Source organism: Equus asinus, chromosome 23 (genome assembly GCF_041296235.1).
Source record: "Equus asinus isolate D_3611 breed Donkey chromosome 23, EquAss-T2T_v2, whole genome shotgun sequence".
NCBI classification, from domain to species: domain Eukaryota; kingdom Metazoa; phylum Chordata; class Mammalia; order Perissodactyla; family Equidae; genus Equus; species Equus asinus.
The window spans coordinates 14,461,009-14,477,374 of NC_091812.1; the positions used below are offsets into that span (position 1 = coordinate 14,461,009).

Below are 16,366 nucleotides of genomic sequence, written 5' to 3' on the forward strand. Positions count from 1 at the left end.
TTAAGACTTCCCTGAATATTTTACACCCATCAGGGTTTGGTCATTAAACAACAAATTTCTTCATATATCCTGAAAAAGGTCTACTGAGTTGGTCCATGTGTGGTGGGGGAGCTATATGGCCTCAAAGTGCAGATTAGAAACCCAGGGAGTGGATATTCCAATTTGTTTCCTGGTAAAAAATGTCTCTTACTCTGAAAACCACTGTGAAGAGACAAGGTTTCTGATGAGATTGTGCTGTCCACCTCAAGGATGTTGGGGCTGGGGGCCGGCCCAGTGGCGTACTACTTAAGTTCACACGCTCTGCTTTGGTGGCCTGGGGTTTGCAGGTTTGCATCCCAGGTGTGGACATACACATTGCTCATCAAGCCATGCTGAGGCGGTGTCCCACAAACGAAATAGAGGGAAGACGGGCACAGACATTAGCTCAGCAAAAATATTCCTCAAGCAAAAAGAGGAAGATTGGCAATACATGTTAACTCAGAGCCAATCTTCCTCATACACACAAAAAAAGGATTTTGTGGCTGGAAAAGGTTGAAAACTACTGGTATTGCTAATATAAGGATAAAGGAACTCCCCTGTCCCCAGCCCCCACCAATTAAAGGCAAAGTATATTTCTAGCATTTTGATTTTTACAACTTCCCTTAAGAAGGTTCTGAAGGGACTTCATTGCTTCTATATCTAGGGGTTGCTTCTCAGGTACATTTTGGGAGAAATTATATAGATATAAATTTCTTCTCTGAGAAATATTTAAATAAGCTAACAACCAATATCATTAAATTATTTCATTAACATCTACCACAGGAGTTTGCCAAATTATCTGACCTTTTCACATTAAAATTTGGTTGTCTGGAAAAGGGCATGGTTAAACAAAAAAGAGCATGGCTTTAAAAAAAGCCCAATATAAAAATTTAGCTGCCTGTTTAAAAGATCCTGAGGGGCCGGCCCGGTAGCGCAGCAGTTAAGTTTGCAGCTCTGCTTCGGAGGCCCGGGGTTTGCTGGTTCAGATCCCAGACACGGGCACAGCACTTCTTGGCACACCATGCTGTGGCAGGCATCCCACATATAAAGTAGAGGAAGATGGGCACAGATGTGAGCTCAGGGCCAGTCTTTCTCAGCAAAAAGAGGAGGATTGGCAGCAGATGTTAGCTCAGGGCTAATCTTCCTCAAACAAAAAGAAAAATTAAAAAAAAAAGATTCTGAAATGCTTTTCATTCTAATACAGCAAATTTCTGGCAAAGCCAGCATATTTCTGCTTACGTTTTTCAGAGAGCTACTACAAGGTAGTCAAACTGTAGAAATGCCGTCTACAGTGTTGGTTGAGATGTGGTATATTCCTAGATCAAATGGGAATATCAAAACCCAGCATCCTCGGGCCCTGGAAGAACACCTCTGTGGGCTGTACTCTGGCACGGGGCCTTTGCACTAAACTGCAACATGCTAAAAGCACAGTGTTTCAAAGTCCATCATTACGCCGCCTCTAAGGATATTCTAAGACAAGTGACTGTTCCCCAGATCATTGAGTGGTCCCCACTGAAAACCCCAGGTGACAAATTTCCTTCAAACTCAGTGCTAGGGAAGACTCCCCTCTTCCCTAGAAGAGCTGGTATTTTTCCCTTAGGAACCACCACTTAGCTCTGTGTTTCTTGTCAGGGGTTACGGCATTTGGGTAGAACAATTCTTGGCATGTGGACGTGCCTCCCCTGGACAGCCATTTAGCAGTCCTGGCCTCCAGACCTTAATGCAGTCGGGCACTGGGGCATTGCGACCACCCAACTGCCCACATGTTTCCAAACGCACTAGATGAGAAGACACGAAATAAATTATTTATTTCCTTTGTTTTGTCTACCAGGAAACTCACTGAAATTTGTCATTTTAAAAAAATATGTGGGTAAGAACACTATGTGTTTTACATCTGCATTCTAACTTTCTGCCAGTCTTGAACTTCCAGTTTAATTTATATTTTCCATGGGCCTCAACTGCATTTTGTATTCTGATTTTACTGTTAAGAAGTTCAAATCCTTTGTTGAATCAGACGAGGTACAAGTAAATGAAGACAGCTTGACAGTTCAGAAGCATTTCCCCCCTTCATTCTTAAAAGTAGTACTAACTTGAAATAAAGTATCATTGTTGCATACAGTACACATTTTTTTCTTTCTTTTTTTTGAATAAGATTAGCTCTGAACTAACATCTGCTGCCAATCTTCCTCTTTTTTTGCTGAGGAAAATTGTCCCTGAGCTAACATCTGTGCCCACCTTCCTCTATTTCATATGTGGGACACCTGCCACAGCATGGCTTGATGAGCGGTGTGTAGGTCCACGCTCGGGATCTGGGCTGGGGGACCCCGGGCGGAAGCACAGTGAGCGAATTTAACTGCTACGCCACCAGCTGGCCCCTACCGTACACATTTTTAACTCCTATACATAAGGGGTCGAAAAACTACTCCACAGACACCTAGCTCTTAGGAATTAATAAAGAGTAATAAGACAAAGACAAGAAAATATTTTTTAAAACTTTTGATGAAAGAGACTATGTACAAATAACACATTTATACAAAGCTTTATTTCTAGATAACAGCAATTTCAAATGAGAAGAGCCCTTAGGAATTATTTATTATTTTTAACACTATAAAAACTCTTTTGCTAAAAATATAAATTCTATTTATAAGGCTAGTTTTTGTGTGTGTCTTCATTTTAGATGACAAATTTTGGAGGAAATCTAATCATGCACTGTGTTTTTTTCCATATGAGCACAAGTGATTTTGGTTTTGATTTAACTGCATGTTTCCCTCAGATTCATCATTTTTGGCAATCTTTATTGATGGAAAGTATTAAGCAACTCAGCATTATTAGGCATTTTGTATAGGTTTGTCTTTTAATGTAAAACATCTTTGGGGACTATAGTGCCCCAAATGGTGTTGTTTTCATACTTATTTGTATGTCACCTATAGTCTTAGGAGGTACTTTTGAGGGAGTATTTAGAGAAGATCCTGTTAACTTCTGTGAAACGAGATAAAAACCAAAGATGACATTACCCTATGTCCTTCTTACCTTAGAAGTGCAAACAGCTATGTTAGCGGGAAGCTGGGAAAACTGCTTCAATTCAAATACGTCACGTGCTGCCCATCGGCTCATGTGGTTTTCAGCTCTGCTTGATCCGATCACATTCTGGTTCGAGTGAATGTAAGCCACCTCCCGAACACCATCTAGGAAGTAATTGATGTTTAGTAAGTGATGTCTCATTATGAAGCAATATGGTTCCACATATTCTTTAAAAATTATCAGCAATGCACTACAAAACAGATTATGCTTGTTTTATTTTTAATCTTTAAGAAAAATATTGTTTGTACGTTAACATCACACTATTATTTTTTAAAAACACTGAAAAGAGAAAGAGTTGAAATATTGGTCTAGGTTAACTTGGAAATGACTTTTCCCTCTCATCACTATGAGAACTTCTGAGATTAGGTAACAATGTTTAGATTTAAACCTGAAATGAGGGTTTTGGCGAAGAGAAAAGTCATGGTGGAGGGTTGTCTGTGTGTATTTGTTGTCTCTGTTGACTTAGAAAAATTGTTTATGAATCTGAAGAACAGCGCTCGCCTCCGCTGCCCACAGTGATGGGGCGGGAGTGGGGCTGGGGACCAGGGAGTTTCATTTGGTTGGCTTTGATCAGTTTTACTGTTGCTGTTTTGTCGTTTTTGTCATATGCCCAGAGAATGTCAAGACTGGGAGCTTTTTAGGAAATGAAAAAAATTAACTTACAGCTTTTATCTGAAAGAAGTTTAAAAAATGGCTACATTTTTTTTATTGCTTTGCCTCTAGGCACCTAAAATTTACTTTTAAATTGTGGTCATCAAAGAGAAGGCTAGAACTGAGGTCTGCAGCAGCTCCCTCCAACAGCTCTGGCCAGAGCCTCAATCACCACCTTCAGCACGTGTATGTTTCAGCCCTGGACCTCTCTCAACCAGAAGTGCCAATCACCTGAAAACAACCTGCTGTTAAACAACAAGACTAAAAGAGCAACTAAGATGATACTCTTCTTACATTTCCAAACATTAGGTAGTATATACGGCAACAGATTAAAACCGTCAAAAGCATGGTTCTGGTAGAAAATTTACTCAGATTTTTCTTAATTTTGATGACATATTTTATGCATTATTCAAAGTAGCATTAGTTCCACACTAACTATTGACATATTTTATGCAGTAAAAAAACCCCCACAAAAAGTGAAAAAACTCAGCCGATTATTTAAAAAATAGTTTATGCAATAATTCCTCAAACCTAAAACCTAACTGTAGGGCACAAATCAAAGGATAGTCCAGTACTTAGTTACAACAGCCATCAAAACACACACCACAATCATCTTCTGAAGGAGACTACTAATAACCACAAAAGAAAGCTTTATTTGTAAATAAGTGAACACAATGATTAAAGTTTCTACATCAAAATATTTTCGCTTATATATCAGCTTCTTTCACATAGTTCTTTGAGTCCAACACTCTTGGAAGCAATGCTAAGTCTTAACATCACTTAACAGATTCTCAGCAGATGGTAGCGGCAGGGGAAGTAGTTTTCCAATCTCTCTGAATCCCTACTTGAGACAGACAGCAAAACTATAGCCATGACAACTCTTACAACAAAATTAGATGATGAGATACCCCCATGAGCCCCAAAATACAAGCATGTGGGGACAAGCCACCAACAGCTACAAAGGGTCTGTGTGAAGGAAGAAGGAAGCAACAGGGTGGCATCCGATGGCTCTGAGAACAGGAAACCCAGAATAGACAACAGGTATTTACTGGAAAGCACAATGGGCCACCTAGAGAACAGCAGCTGAATCTGGGAAGGTTTTCTGCTCTCCAACACTGACTAGGTGCAAGGGGCGCAGGGGAGAAGGCCTGAAGGGGCTAGCACGGGCTAGCCCTTAAGAACTCCCCAAATGGACCCACCAGAGCTCCTGCCCAGGTCAGGGCCATGCAGTGAGGAAAAGCTCCTGGGAGGTCAAAATGAGCAGGATAGGAAGAACAGGGACAAGGGGAAGAGAAGGTCTAGAGCAAAGATGGGAGAGAATTCCACCACGGTTTTGAACAATACACAGAATAACAGATAGGGATCTCTGAGACATTAGAAAGGACTTCCTAAACTCTGTCTCATTTAAAAAATTCAAAGCAAATAATTTCTATAAAAATGAGCAACAGGGTCAAATCTCCTAAAAATTATTACAAGAGAAAAGAGAATAAGCAGAATAATATTCCTACAATGACAACATGCCAGAAAGCCATGCTCACAAACAGATTAAAACTGTAACTGATTTCAAAATGAGGTAAAAGATTTTTAAGAAAATGATAAAATACAAGATCCAACAAGATAAATCAGAATTAGAATAACTCAGAAATAAGTGACAGAACTCAGAAAAGACAGAGAACTTAAAAAATATATATATATTTCAGAAATGAAAACTAAACTAGAAGGAACATAAGAAACACAGTATATACTGCTTTAAGAAAATTAGAAGGAATGTTTTTAAGAGCAAAAAGAAATGAAAAAGATAAAAAAGGATTTCAGAGAATGTAACAAATACTGAAGATAGGCAAAGAAGATCCAACATTTGAGTAACAGGAGTCCCTGAAGAAGAAAGCCAAAGGAATAGAATAAGTAACTAAAAATACTAGTATAAGAACGTTTTCCTGAAATAAAAACCGAATTGAAACTACACTATAAGAATATTGACACAGAATAACCAACACTGCTATGGACTGAATGTTTGTGTCCCCCCACATTCCTATGCTGAAGCTCCCAGTGCAATGGTATTTGGAGGTTAGGCCTTGGGAGATAATTAGGTCATAGAGATGGAGCTCTAATGAAAACGATTAGTGCCCTTACAAGAAGTGACACAAGAGGTGATTTCCCTCTCTGCCATGTGAGGACATAGCAAGAAGGTAACCATCTGTAAATCAGGAAGGAGGCCATAACCACAAACCAAACCATGCTGGCACCCTCATCTTGGACTTCCAGCCTCCAGAACTGTGGGAAATAAATGATGTTTAAGCCACCCAGTCTGTGGTACTTTCTTATAGCAGCCTGAGTCGACTAAGACAAACACCAAAACACAATCTAGTAAAACTACTGAATAATAATGAAAAGAAAAAAACCCCTTTGTGCATCTAGGGGGAAAAAGATGAACAGATGGCACACTACTTCATGCCAGAAGAAAATGAAGCTACATATTTAGGATACTCAAGAAAAGAAAGTGTGAGCCAAGAATTTTATATCCAGCAAAAATGACTTTTAAGTATAAAGAGCACAGACTGTTATCAACAAGAATCTCGGGATTATTCTCATGAGCACTTCCTGAGGGAACTACTAGAAAATAAGCTTCAGATGACCAAAATTACTCGAGAGACACTGACATAGGGACTGATGGGGAACATTAAATTTATAGTTACCTGCAAACAAGGATAATGACGTCTAAGAGGCGGGGCATTTACAGTGCAATGTCCGTATGTTCTGACAATGTAAACACAGTACATCCATTTTAAATGGGGAAGAAATGGGAGAACACATGCAAAAAACCCTTAATGTTTCCAGGAATCATAGTGCAGTAGTAGTGGTATTTTTATTCTTTGACTTTTGTGTAATATGGGATAAAACAAATGAGTAATTATGGAACGTTATAATTAAATCACTCCCTATATGCTTAAGAACCAGGATTATCAGTATGGAAGAAATGGTATACAAATGTGCTAGAGAAGAGGTTAAGTAAAAGCTCTATACTCTCAAGTTAAGCATCAATATAAATATGGAAGTATCAATAGAAACTCATCATGTATTTTATCATATATAAAAATACACATATGTACATAAACACATATATAAATATACACATAAGTATAAATATATATATACACACACATATAAATAGAAACATATGTACATATAAATATATATGTATGTACATACACACAAAAATAATCTGTCCAGTGAAAAGGCCCAGAAATAATGACCAAGCTAGTAGTAGCAATAATCATTCCTAGCACCAGACTGCGGTCTTGAAACACACTTTCTCACTAAATGAAACCAAGACTTCTTGGAGAAATGACTGATTCTAGGTCTGGGGCAGAAAATGTATAGATGATCCTGGAACATCTTGTAATACTAGATAGCAATCAAAGATGACTAGCATCATGTCAGAATGTCTCAGGAACCAACATTCTCATGTCCAAAGGCTCCCACTGTCCAAAGATGGGACAATTGAGCCTCAATGATATTAATTGCAGTGAATTGAGACTCATTAAATGTGTTTGAATCAATTAATTCATACTATTTTAAGAAAAGAATGGGTCATCCTCCACGGATGATAGGGAATCCATTTATTATACTAAAAACTGGTAAAGATAGGAATTAAGTCTCTTTGCCTTCCCTGTATGAACTGTACTACTGGGTAATAGTAGATGAGGGGAAGTATCTCCTTATGGAAGCATTCTAACAAACAAATGAAGAAGAAATAAGAGAAGTAGAAAATATCATTTTGCTAACCTGAATGAATAAATAGTTACAGGCATTAAGCATCATTGGCTGCCAAGATTATAGAGACCAGCAAACATTTTGTGCCTCCCATGGTCTTGCCTAACTTTTGTCAAAGGGATTGAACTGGAGTTTGATACAGTCTCAGGAGCCAACTGCTCACTTGCAGGAAATACAGAGGGCAGAGAAATACGTTCAACTGTACCAATAGCACACAATCAGCAAAATGCAAATTGAGGAAAACTCTGCAGATAGCTCAAGTTCCTCAACAGATAAATCATAAGGAAATGAAAGAGAAGCAAGAGGAATCTTATAGATTGAAAGAGATTACATAAAGATTTTAAAAATAGGCAGGACAAAACTATAATGTTTAGGGATACACATTTGTGTGATAAAACCATAAAAATGCCAAAAAGTAATTACTATAAAAGTTAGAATAATTAGTCTTTATAGGGGTAGGGGAGCTATGATTCAGATGGGGCACATGGAGGGGGTCCTGGGGTAGATGACAAAGTTCTCTACCTCAACCTAAGTGGTCTTCCCTTTATCCTGCCACTCACCCATTTCCTCATTTGTGCTTCAACATAGCATGTTGATTGCAGACCTATTTTATAAGCTAATTCAAGAATTTCTTACAGAACTATTTGATTGCACAAAACAAATATGTAAAGAAAAGTTTTCAGAATGTATCCGTAGTTACCTAAAAATTTATCCATTGATTCATACATCTGCGCTTGATCGACAACTCTCTCATTCGAAAATTTCATTGGTTTTCTGGGTATGAAAGTGCTATTTTTCTTATGGCTAGGCAATTTTGAAGAGAAACTGATTCTATCTTTCATAGTTTCTGGTCTATGGCTCTGTTTAGAGAAAGTGATGTCGCTAACAGATAAATCATCATCTGAGGATGAAAAATCATCAACAGTCTGAGAATTACAATCTCCGTCTGTTGCATACAGTTGGTTTGTTTTCTTCACCGTTTTAGGAAAAGTGTAAAGTTCTCTTTTCTTTTCTTTTTTTCTCTTAAACCTTAAAGAAGTAGTAGCTCTTTGCTTTCTTACTCTTGACTTGGAGGAAATTTCAATGTCATCAGACTCGTCACTAATATCACTGCTGCCTTTTCTCTTCATGATAGGTTTTAGGGTCAGGTTCTCAAGATTTAATTGTTTTGAAATTAGTCCATTTACTCTGAAGTCAGTCTTTTTATAATCACCATTATTTTTTATTTTTACAGGGTTTTCTGTTTCAGAATCTTCAGATCCATCCACAGGTGGCTTAAACCTTATACTGTTCTTAGGGACTTTCTGAGTTGTATATTGTGTGGGAAAGACGACGTCACTATCTTCCGATTCTGTGACATTCTGTAAAATGCAATGGTGGTCAGTTGTATTTTTAAAATTTTTCTCATCATCAGACTCAGAAGAAATCTTCTGTTCTAAAATCTTCTCACTTTTATCAAAAATGCATTTTTCATTTGGATTTAGGGTGTTGGCTAATTTCCGATATCTTGAAATACCAATAGAGTCTCGACTTTTATGACAATCAACATCTTTGGCTTCTGTTGAAAGGCACGTGGGTGGTTCATCAGAACTTTCATCATCAGAGGCAATATTTCCATCACCATCCTCAACTGCTTTAGACGTTGTCTCAAACACGTTAGAGAAACCACACTGGAGTAAGGTAAGTTGTGCGGGAGAACCTGATTTACTTGAGTCCCGTGGTTTGTTCTTAGCAGTCTTTAGTTTCGAGTTTCCCACTGCCTCCTCATCACTGAAATCACTGCAGAGATCACATGCCTCTTTGGCCAGTGGGTCTGCAGGTTGCTCTAGACCTCTGTGTTCTTGACAGTCAGGCTCTCTAGGCTATATAAGAAGCAATAATGGAAACATTAGAAAATGCTGAGATAATAATATCAAACTTATCACACAGGAAGGGAATTAAATTTGGGCAGATGATTTATATACAAGTACCTCACTTAGTATTTTCTAAAAGTACAAAATTTAATAAATAAATGTAAAGTATTTAATGTTCTGTCTGGTACACTCTTTCTCTTTTCAAGTTGAATAACTTTCAAAAACAAAGAAAAGTTTAAACTACAATACCACATGATCAAATGATTTATAAGAAAAGCACAGAGCAGAGTGGTCAGCTGCTAAGATGCTGGGGCCGATTCTGGTCTCAAAAGTGAAAAGCACACAATTTATTGCTTACTGCAGTCCAGCAGATACTTCTAATCATGCTTTGCCAACAAAACAAATTTGTAGGAGTTAACGAAGTAGAGTTCACAACTGGAAAATAGTTCTAATTGATTAAAAATAAGAATGAGATATGATGCGATCTTGACCACTAGAAATAAAGAAAATATTGAAGATACTAAGTAAAATTTGCTAAAAATTTAATCCAATAATTATTTTATTCACATAAATCAGAACTAAATATATCCTTCAGTTTCTTAAAACTGAGACTTTATTAGCAAAAGATTTAGGGAAAGTATTATCCAGTAATACTTCTGCCAACACTTGATATTCATGTATTTCTATAAACTTAGAAAAATATTCACTCCATATGACAAATCATTGGGCTGGTATAAATTTATAGTTAAGTCCCCAAAACAAACAAGAAAAAACCAGCAACAACAATAACAAAAAAACCTTCCATGCATATTCTTTACTTTTAAAAAAGGCCTAATGATGACAACACAGGATTTGTAGAATATGAGATGAGAAACTACTAAAAAGATCACAAGATCAAGGATTCAAACGAAATAGAGGGTCTGCTTGGGTCAGAGAATGATTCTGATGTCCAGATTTAATCATCTTAAATGTGCATTGATTACTATTTTTCCATTTAATTTGTTGTTTAGTAAAAAGTTATTTATTTAGGTTGGACTGGTCACCTTTACAGTGTATTTAATTTTGAATTTACAGTTTGGTATAGTTAAAATTCCAGTTTGGATGTAAATGCCTGATGATTGCTCCTGAATTTGTTTTTATGATATGAAATGTTAAATTAGCCTAAATTATTAATTTTACTGACAGGCCTCTGACTTTTTGTCCTTGATTTTTTTTTTTAAAGAACTTGGCTTTTTTTTTTTCTTTTTCTCCCCAAATCCCCGTGGTACATAGCTGTATATTTTGTTTGTGGGTCCTTCTAGTTGTGGCATGCGGGACGCTGCCTCACCATGGGTTGATGAGCGATGCTACGTCCGCGCCCGGGATACGAACTGGTGAAACCCTGGGCCGCCGAAGCGGAGTGTGCGAACTTAACCACTCGGCCATGGGGGCCGGCCCCATAAAGACATTTTCTTTACTCATTGAGAAATAAATGAAAAAGGAAAAGAAACAAAATTTTCACAGTACATCTTTTCTAGAAATTCTAGGCTACAGATTCAAAAATGGCTTACTGTTTCTGGTTTGTGTACTCGAGGTTCCTCTTTCAACCAAGTTGTGGCTGTCATAATCCCAGCTTCCACTTGGCCTTCTCTCTGTGAAGAATGCAAATAACTGTGTAATATATGGGGTGAAAAACCACAGATAAACACAAGCGACGGCATGCTAAAACTTGGGAGTTAAGAAAGGACAACAGAGTGCAGCTTGCTTTAGCTCTCTTAACGCTATTTTTCAATTTTCTAATTAAGGAACTCATATACAGTTTAGAAAACATTTAAAAATACTCATAACTCTTAGGTAGTAGGGAAACATACCAGAAGTGAGCTGGGCCATAAAATACTCCTACTTCTTGTCTTAAAGCTTACTTTTTCAGATAGAAAACTAATTATGTTTTTCAGCCAACTCCACTAAAAGCTCTAGTGGGGGGGTAAAGTGAAAAAATGTTATATATTTACCCAGTAACAATATCCATAATAACCATGTCTATATAATAATTATAGTAAGGACATATTAGCAACATTTCAAACAATCACAGATAATGTTGAGTATTGGGAACTTGACATTCTAGCCTATATTACTAGTGTATTTATTGTTCATATTCATTAAAATATGCTTAGTGATTCCTTCGGTGTAGTAGACATCAAAATAAAAAGGTCCATCTAACACGAAACTAAAAATAAAAGACCATTATATAATAGACTTGCTACATCTTTTGGGAAAGTATTTATGCTTTTAAAGCTTTTGGTATGTCCTTGAGCAGAGGTATTTAATGGCCTAGATTCTAGAATATTAAATTATTCTTCAAAAGGAAATCAATTTATTTCACTTTTTAAGGCTTTATTTATTGATAGAACACGAGAAAACAATACTACTATCACCAGGGCTACAAATGCCCTACTTACAAATACACAGATATACCAATGGCCTGATATCCAGGGCAACAAGTGAGAATCTCCCCACAGAGCTCTAGAGAACGATAAACAGTTCCTGAACTGCCCTTGAGAGCTTTTCTCTCAATGCCTATAGGCTATTACTGTAAGGGAATGGGAAGCCTCCTTCACAGTACTGCCTTTTTTTTTTTCCAACAGAAGCTAAATGGCTACAACAGCTGCAACTGGCAGCATCAGAAATCCTCAAGCTATCAGAATTCCTTTATGATAGGTAAATGGCAACTCCAGTCTTCTGCTGCTCAGGCCAAACACCTTGGAGTCATCCTTAACTCTTTTCTCATACGCTATATCTGATCCATTAGCAAATCCTGTGAGCCCCACCTGGGTAATATATATCCAGAATCCAGCCACTTCTCAGGCCATCCACCACTAGGAAACTGGCCCAAACCACCATATTCTCTTGGCTGGATTACTGCAGTGTCCTCCTACTTGTCTTCTTGCTTCTGCTCTTGTACTTGCACAGTCTAATTCTTAATATTTAGTCTAGATGCTTTAGATCAGATCTGTCATTCTTCTGTTCAGAGACCTCTAATTGCTTTTTGTCTCACTCAAAGTCAAAGTCCCTGCATGATCTGGCTTCCTGTCATCTCTCTGGCCCCGTCTTTGGCTCTCTTGCTTACTCCACTCCAGCCACTCTGGCCTCCCTGTCATTTGGAAGTCATGCTGGGCATGTTCCTCCCTCAGAGGCTGTGCATTTGTTCCTCTGTCTAAAACACATCTTCTGCCCTCGTCTCCTCAAAAAATCAAACGCAACCTCAGGGAGCACTGCCTTGGCTATCCCATCTAAAATTGCAGCACTCTTTCCTGGACAGTCTCCCTATTTCCCTTCCCCACTCTATCTTTTTTTATTGAGATACAATTTACATATAACACTGGGGACACTTAAGGTGGACAATGTGTTGATTTGACACATTTATATATTGCAATATCATTCCCCTGTAGCTTTAGCTAACACCTCTATCAAGTCACATAGCTATCATTTCGTTTTTGTGGTGAGAACATTTAAGATCTAGTCCCTTAGCAATTTTGAAGTCTATCATACAGTATTGTTGACTATAATCACTACGCTGTACACGAGATCTTCAGAACTGCTTCATCTTCCACCTGCTCTATTTCTATCCTTAGAACCTATCATCATGCTACACTATATGCTTCACTTATTTTTTCTGTTTATTATTTGTCTCCCTCAAATAGAATGTAAATTTTTTGCAGGCAGGATTTTTTGTCTATTTTATTAATTTCTGCATGCCTTGCTCTATGATGTACAGTACCTGATATTTAGCATATACTCAATAAGTATTTGTAAAATTAACTCTCAATATCTATCTCTAAAGGGAAATCATGATATAGATAACAGAAAGTCAATGCAAAATAGGACAAAATTGCCCAGAAGTCATCAGATTAAAAGTGTTCTATAAATTCAAATTTCTACATCTTAAGACATTTTAAAAGGGATTTTCTACAACCTTTAAAAATTAAAAATGTATCACAGGAAATACTTCCTTTACTTTATAAGATAAGCTTCCATTGTACACTGCTTAGAATAATAATATTTTAAAACATCATCTGGCCAAAAGGAGCACGAATCTAATCAGGCATGAACAATTTTAAATTCTAGTTGATACAAATGAGAAATTTTAATTCAAAATTTAATTGAATAATCGAGTGCTGATGATGCGCTTCGCAAGAAGTTGAACACATTTTACCATAAACAAAATATAGTACATGGAGGGTCCTGTCACTAATAAACAATCCTGGGGGAGAAACAAGATATACTTAGGACAACCAGAGAACAAAGTTAATAATTTGTCATGCTGAATATCTTATCTAACACTTGTTTAACAAAGGTGGCTATTCTGATAAAATAGAGAACTAAACTATTTGATATATGGCAAAAAACAGGATAAGTACTATAATGCTAAAATATTTTATAGAAAATGATTTCAAATTAGAAACATGGCTATAGGCTGGTATGTTGGGTAGAGCTCTGAAATGGAGGTAGGTTCTGAGGGGGGCCTGGAGGACAAACAAGGCTATTGATTAGAGAAGAGGAATGGGAAAGAACAAGTCCATGAAAGAAACGGCATATTCAAAACAAGAAAAAGAGAGAAAGGGGGACTTTAAATGGACTACTCAATTCAGAACCAAATAGTTACTATAAAATAAAAACTCAGCAGTATACATCAGACATTGTGTAAGAGTTGTAATATTCACAAGACACAAATAATATATACCTTCCTCTCCCCGTCCCTCAGTGATCACTCTGAATTGCTACTGAACCTGCTAACACACGCTCACTGACATCACACGTTCATTACGTAAACGTTCTCTTCCACCTCCTGTCAAGAAGGTCCAAGTTCTTGAAGGACAGGGACCAAGTGTTCCTTGAACTGTTTCTATGGTACTTAGTTGATAAATGAAGTACATTAAGGTTTTACAACAAAGTCCTGGAACTTCAGGGATATATTCTTAAATTTTCTGAGACTTAGTTTCCTCATCTCTATGATGAGAGGGTTGCAAAAGATGATATTCCACGATTTTATGAAACTCCTGTCATTATCAACTAGAAAATAGGTTAATATCCTTAGTATTCTGGTATATTAAAGAATTTAAAAGACTTTTTTAAAAGGACATAAATATCCTATTTGAGGAATAAGAAACATCTGTGTGCTGAGGATGAACACAACTGGGAGAGTTTGAAATATTGGTGTGGAATTTTTATTGGGAACAGAAAACAAAAATCTCTGTGAGACATGAGGGTGAATCTCAGGGAGCATTTGGTCACTTAATCAAAACATATTTTATATTTTTGTTTATTTAGAAAAGTCTTTTTTAGTTCTTGACTTCAACAGCTGTTTTCAAAATAATAAATTTCTCTTCGCTAGTCTGAAAATCGCCTTGGAAGTCACACGGCCTAGTACATGTATCTGTATTTTTGTGTGTATCTTATTTATAACTACGCATGGGAAAATCTTAGTTTAGAGGTACAACAATTCATTTCCTATTTCTCTAAAAGAAGAAATTTAAACATAAGGCATTTTTTATAAGTAAACCAAAAATTCCTCTGAAAAGGCACCAGCAATTCTATTTCAAGTTTCCTGAGGGAAATAACTGTGTTTAAAATATTGAAAAGGTCAGAGAACAATTTCACACCTCCAGGATGTCCCTGGTAAGACAAGACTCGTGGGACCTTAGTTTGAAGAGATTATAGACCCCAAAAAGCTCTCCTTGATGCTCTTTTGATCCTTGAACTGCTTCAAAATATCGCTTGGCATTTTCACTTCCGACCACCACACAGTGAAGTTGCTAAAACAGAAAAAACACAAGATGTTTTTGAAGTGTTTGCTCAAACAATACGTCAGACTTTCCTGGCATTCCCTGTATATACACAGCTTTAGCTGGAGTAGGCAGAATCTCCTTAGAGAGGAAATTTTAATTTCCCTAGCAGACATTGCCATTATGGTAAAATAATAATAATCTGGACGGCCTTATTGAAGAAGAGATCTTCCATTTCCTATTTTATCTGTTTTCTACCAATTGAGTCAAGATCACATCTCTATGGAATAGCCACCTGATGTAAAATGTTTCATAATAAAGGCATACATTTGAATACACTTTTCTCCTTTCTAGACTCTTATTACAATAGAACTACTAAAACTGGCACAAATAAGCACTGTATCACCAAAGTTAAATTAAAATCTAAAGCAATTATATGACGATAATGTTGTTGCCAAACTAACTGTGGCCATGGTTACATTGTCAACTAACAGCAAAAACCCAATCACTGTTTAGAAACACTGCATCTTTGAAACAACTGTGACTACAGAAAGAACACTGACATGGACCACTTCAGTATCAACATGAATGTGCTTCTTTCTTTATTGGGTGTTTTACTAAATGTAATGTGAATATAATCTGATTAACCCTATGTACACTTTGTTTCTTGGGAGAAACAAAGAATGCACAGAATAAAAAATAACTTCAGTCTACTGTTGATGGAAGGATTAGTAAGAGGCGGTACTTTATTGATTTTCATCAGAGCTGATTTGCACAGGAATAAATTACTCTAGGCAACTAAAATTATTCTTATTAACTACAGCTGCTACTTATTGCTACTCTTTAGCTGCTACTTACTACATGTGTAAGACTTTTACATTCTCTTTTAATCCCTACAACCCTATAAGACATCATCATCTCTCTTTTAGAAATAAAGAAACTTAAGTTTAGAGAAATGAAGTGCCTTGCTCGCAGCTGCCCAGGTAGGAAGTGTCATTTCAAGAATTTATACCTGGGTTTGGCTGAATCCAAAATTTATACTTGTAACAATTTTTCATCTCCAAGATGTCCCTCTTAAAACAAGACCCTTGAGATCTTAGTTTGAAGAAGCTATGGATCACCATACCGACTTGATCAGTTTGATATCAATGTCCCAGAAACACGGGCTCTAGTCCTGGGAATACAGAATCACAATAGCAACTGACGCATCTCACGGCCCAGCTCCCC

At 37.0% G+C, this 16,366-nt stretch overlaps 1 protein-coding gene across 10 annotated transcripts in view; it reads right to left on the minus strand.

Moving 5' to 3' along the window:
• Nucleotides 1-16,366, minus strand: part of ERCC6L2 (ERCC excision repair 6 like 2) — a 134,103-nt gene that overhangs the window by 28,221 nt on the left and 89,516 nt on the right. For all 10 annotated transcript variants that reach the window (XM_044756919.2, XM_014856920.3, XM_044756917.2 and 7 more), the window contains 4 exons: nucleotides 15,017-15,169; nucleotides 10,928-11,008; nucleotides 8,225-9,386; nucleotides 3,049-3,203 (listed from right to left, as the gene is read on the minus strand). In XM_044756919.2, the coding sequence (XP_044612854.1) occupies nucleotides 3,049-3,203; nucleotides 8,225-9,386; nucleotides 10,928-11,008; nucleotides 15,017-15,169 (1,551 nt within the window). The remainder of the gene's footprint in view (nucleotides 1-3,048; nucleotides 3,204-8,224; nucleotides 9,387-10,927; nucleotides 11,009-15,016; nucleotides 15,170-16,366) is intronic.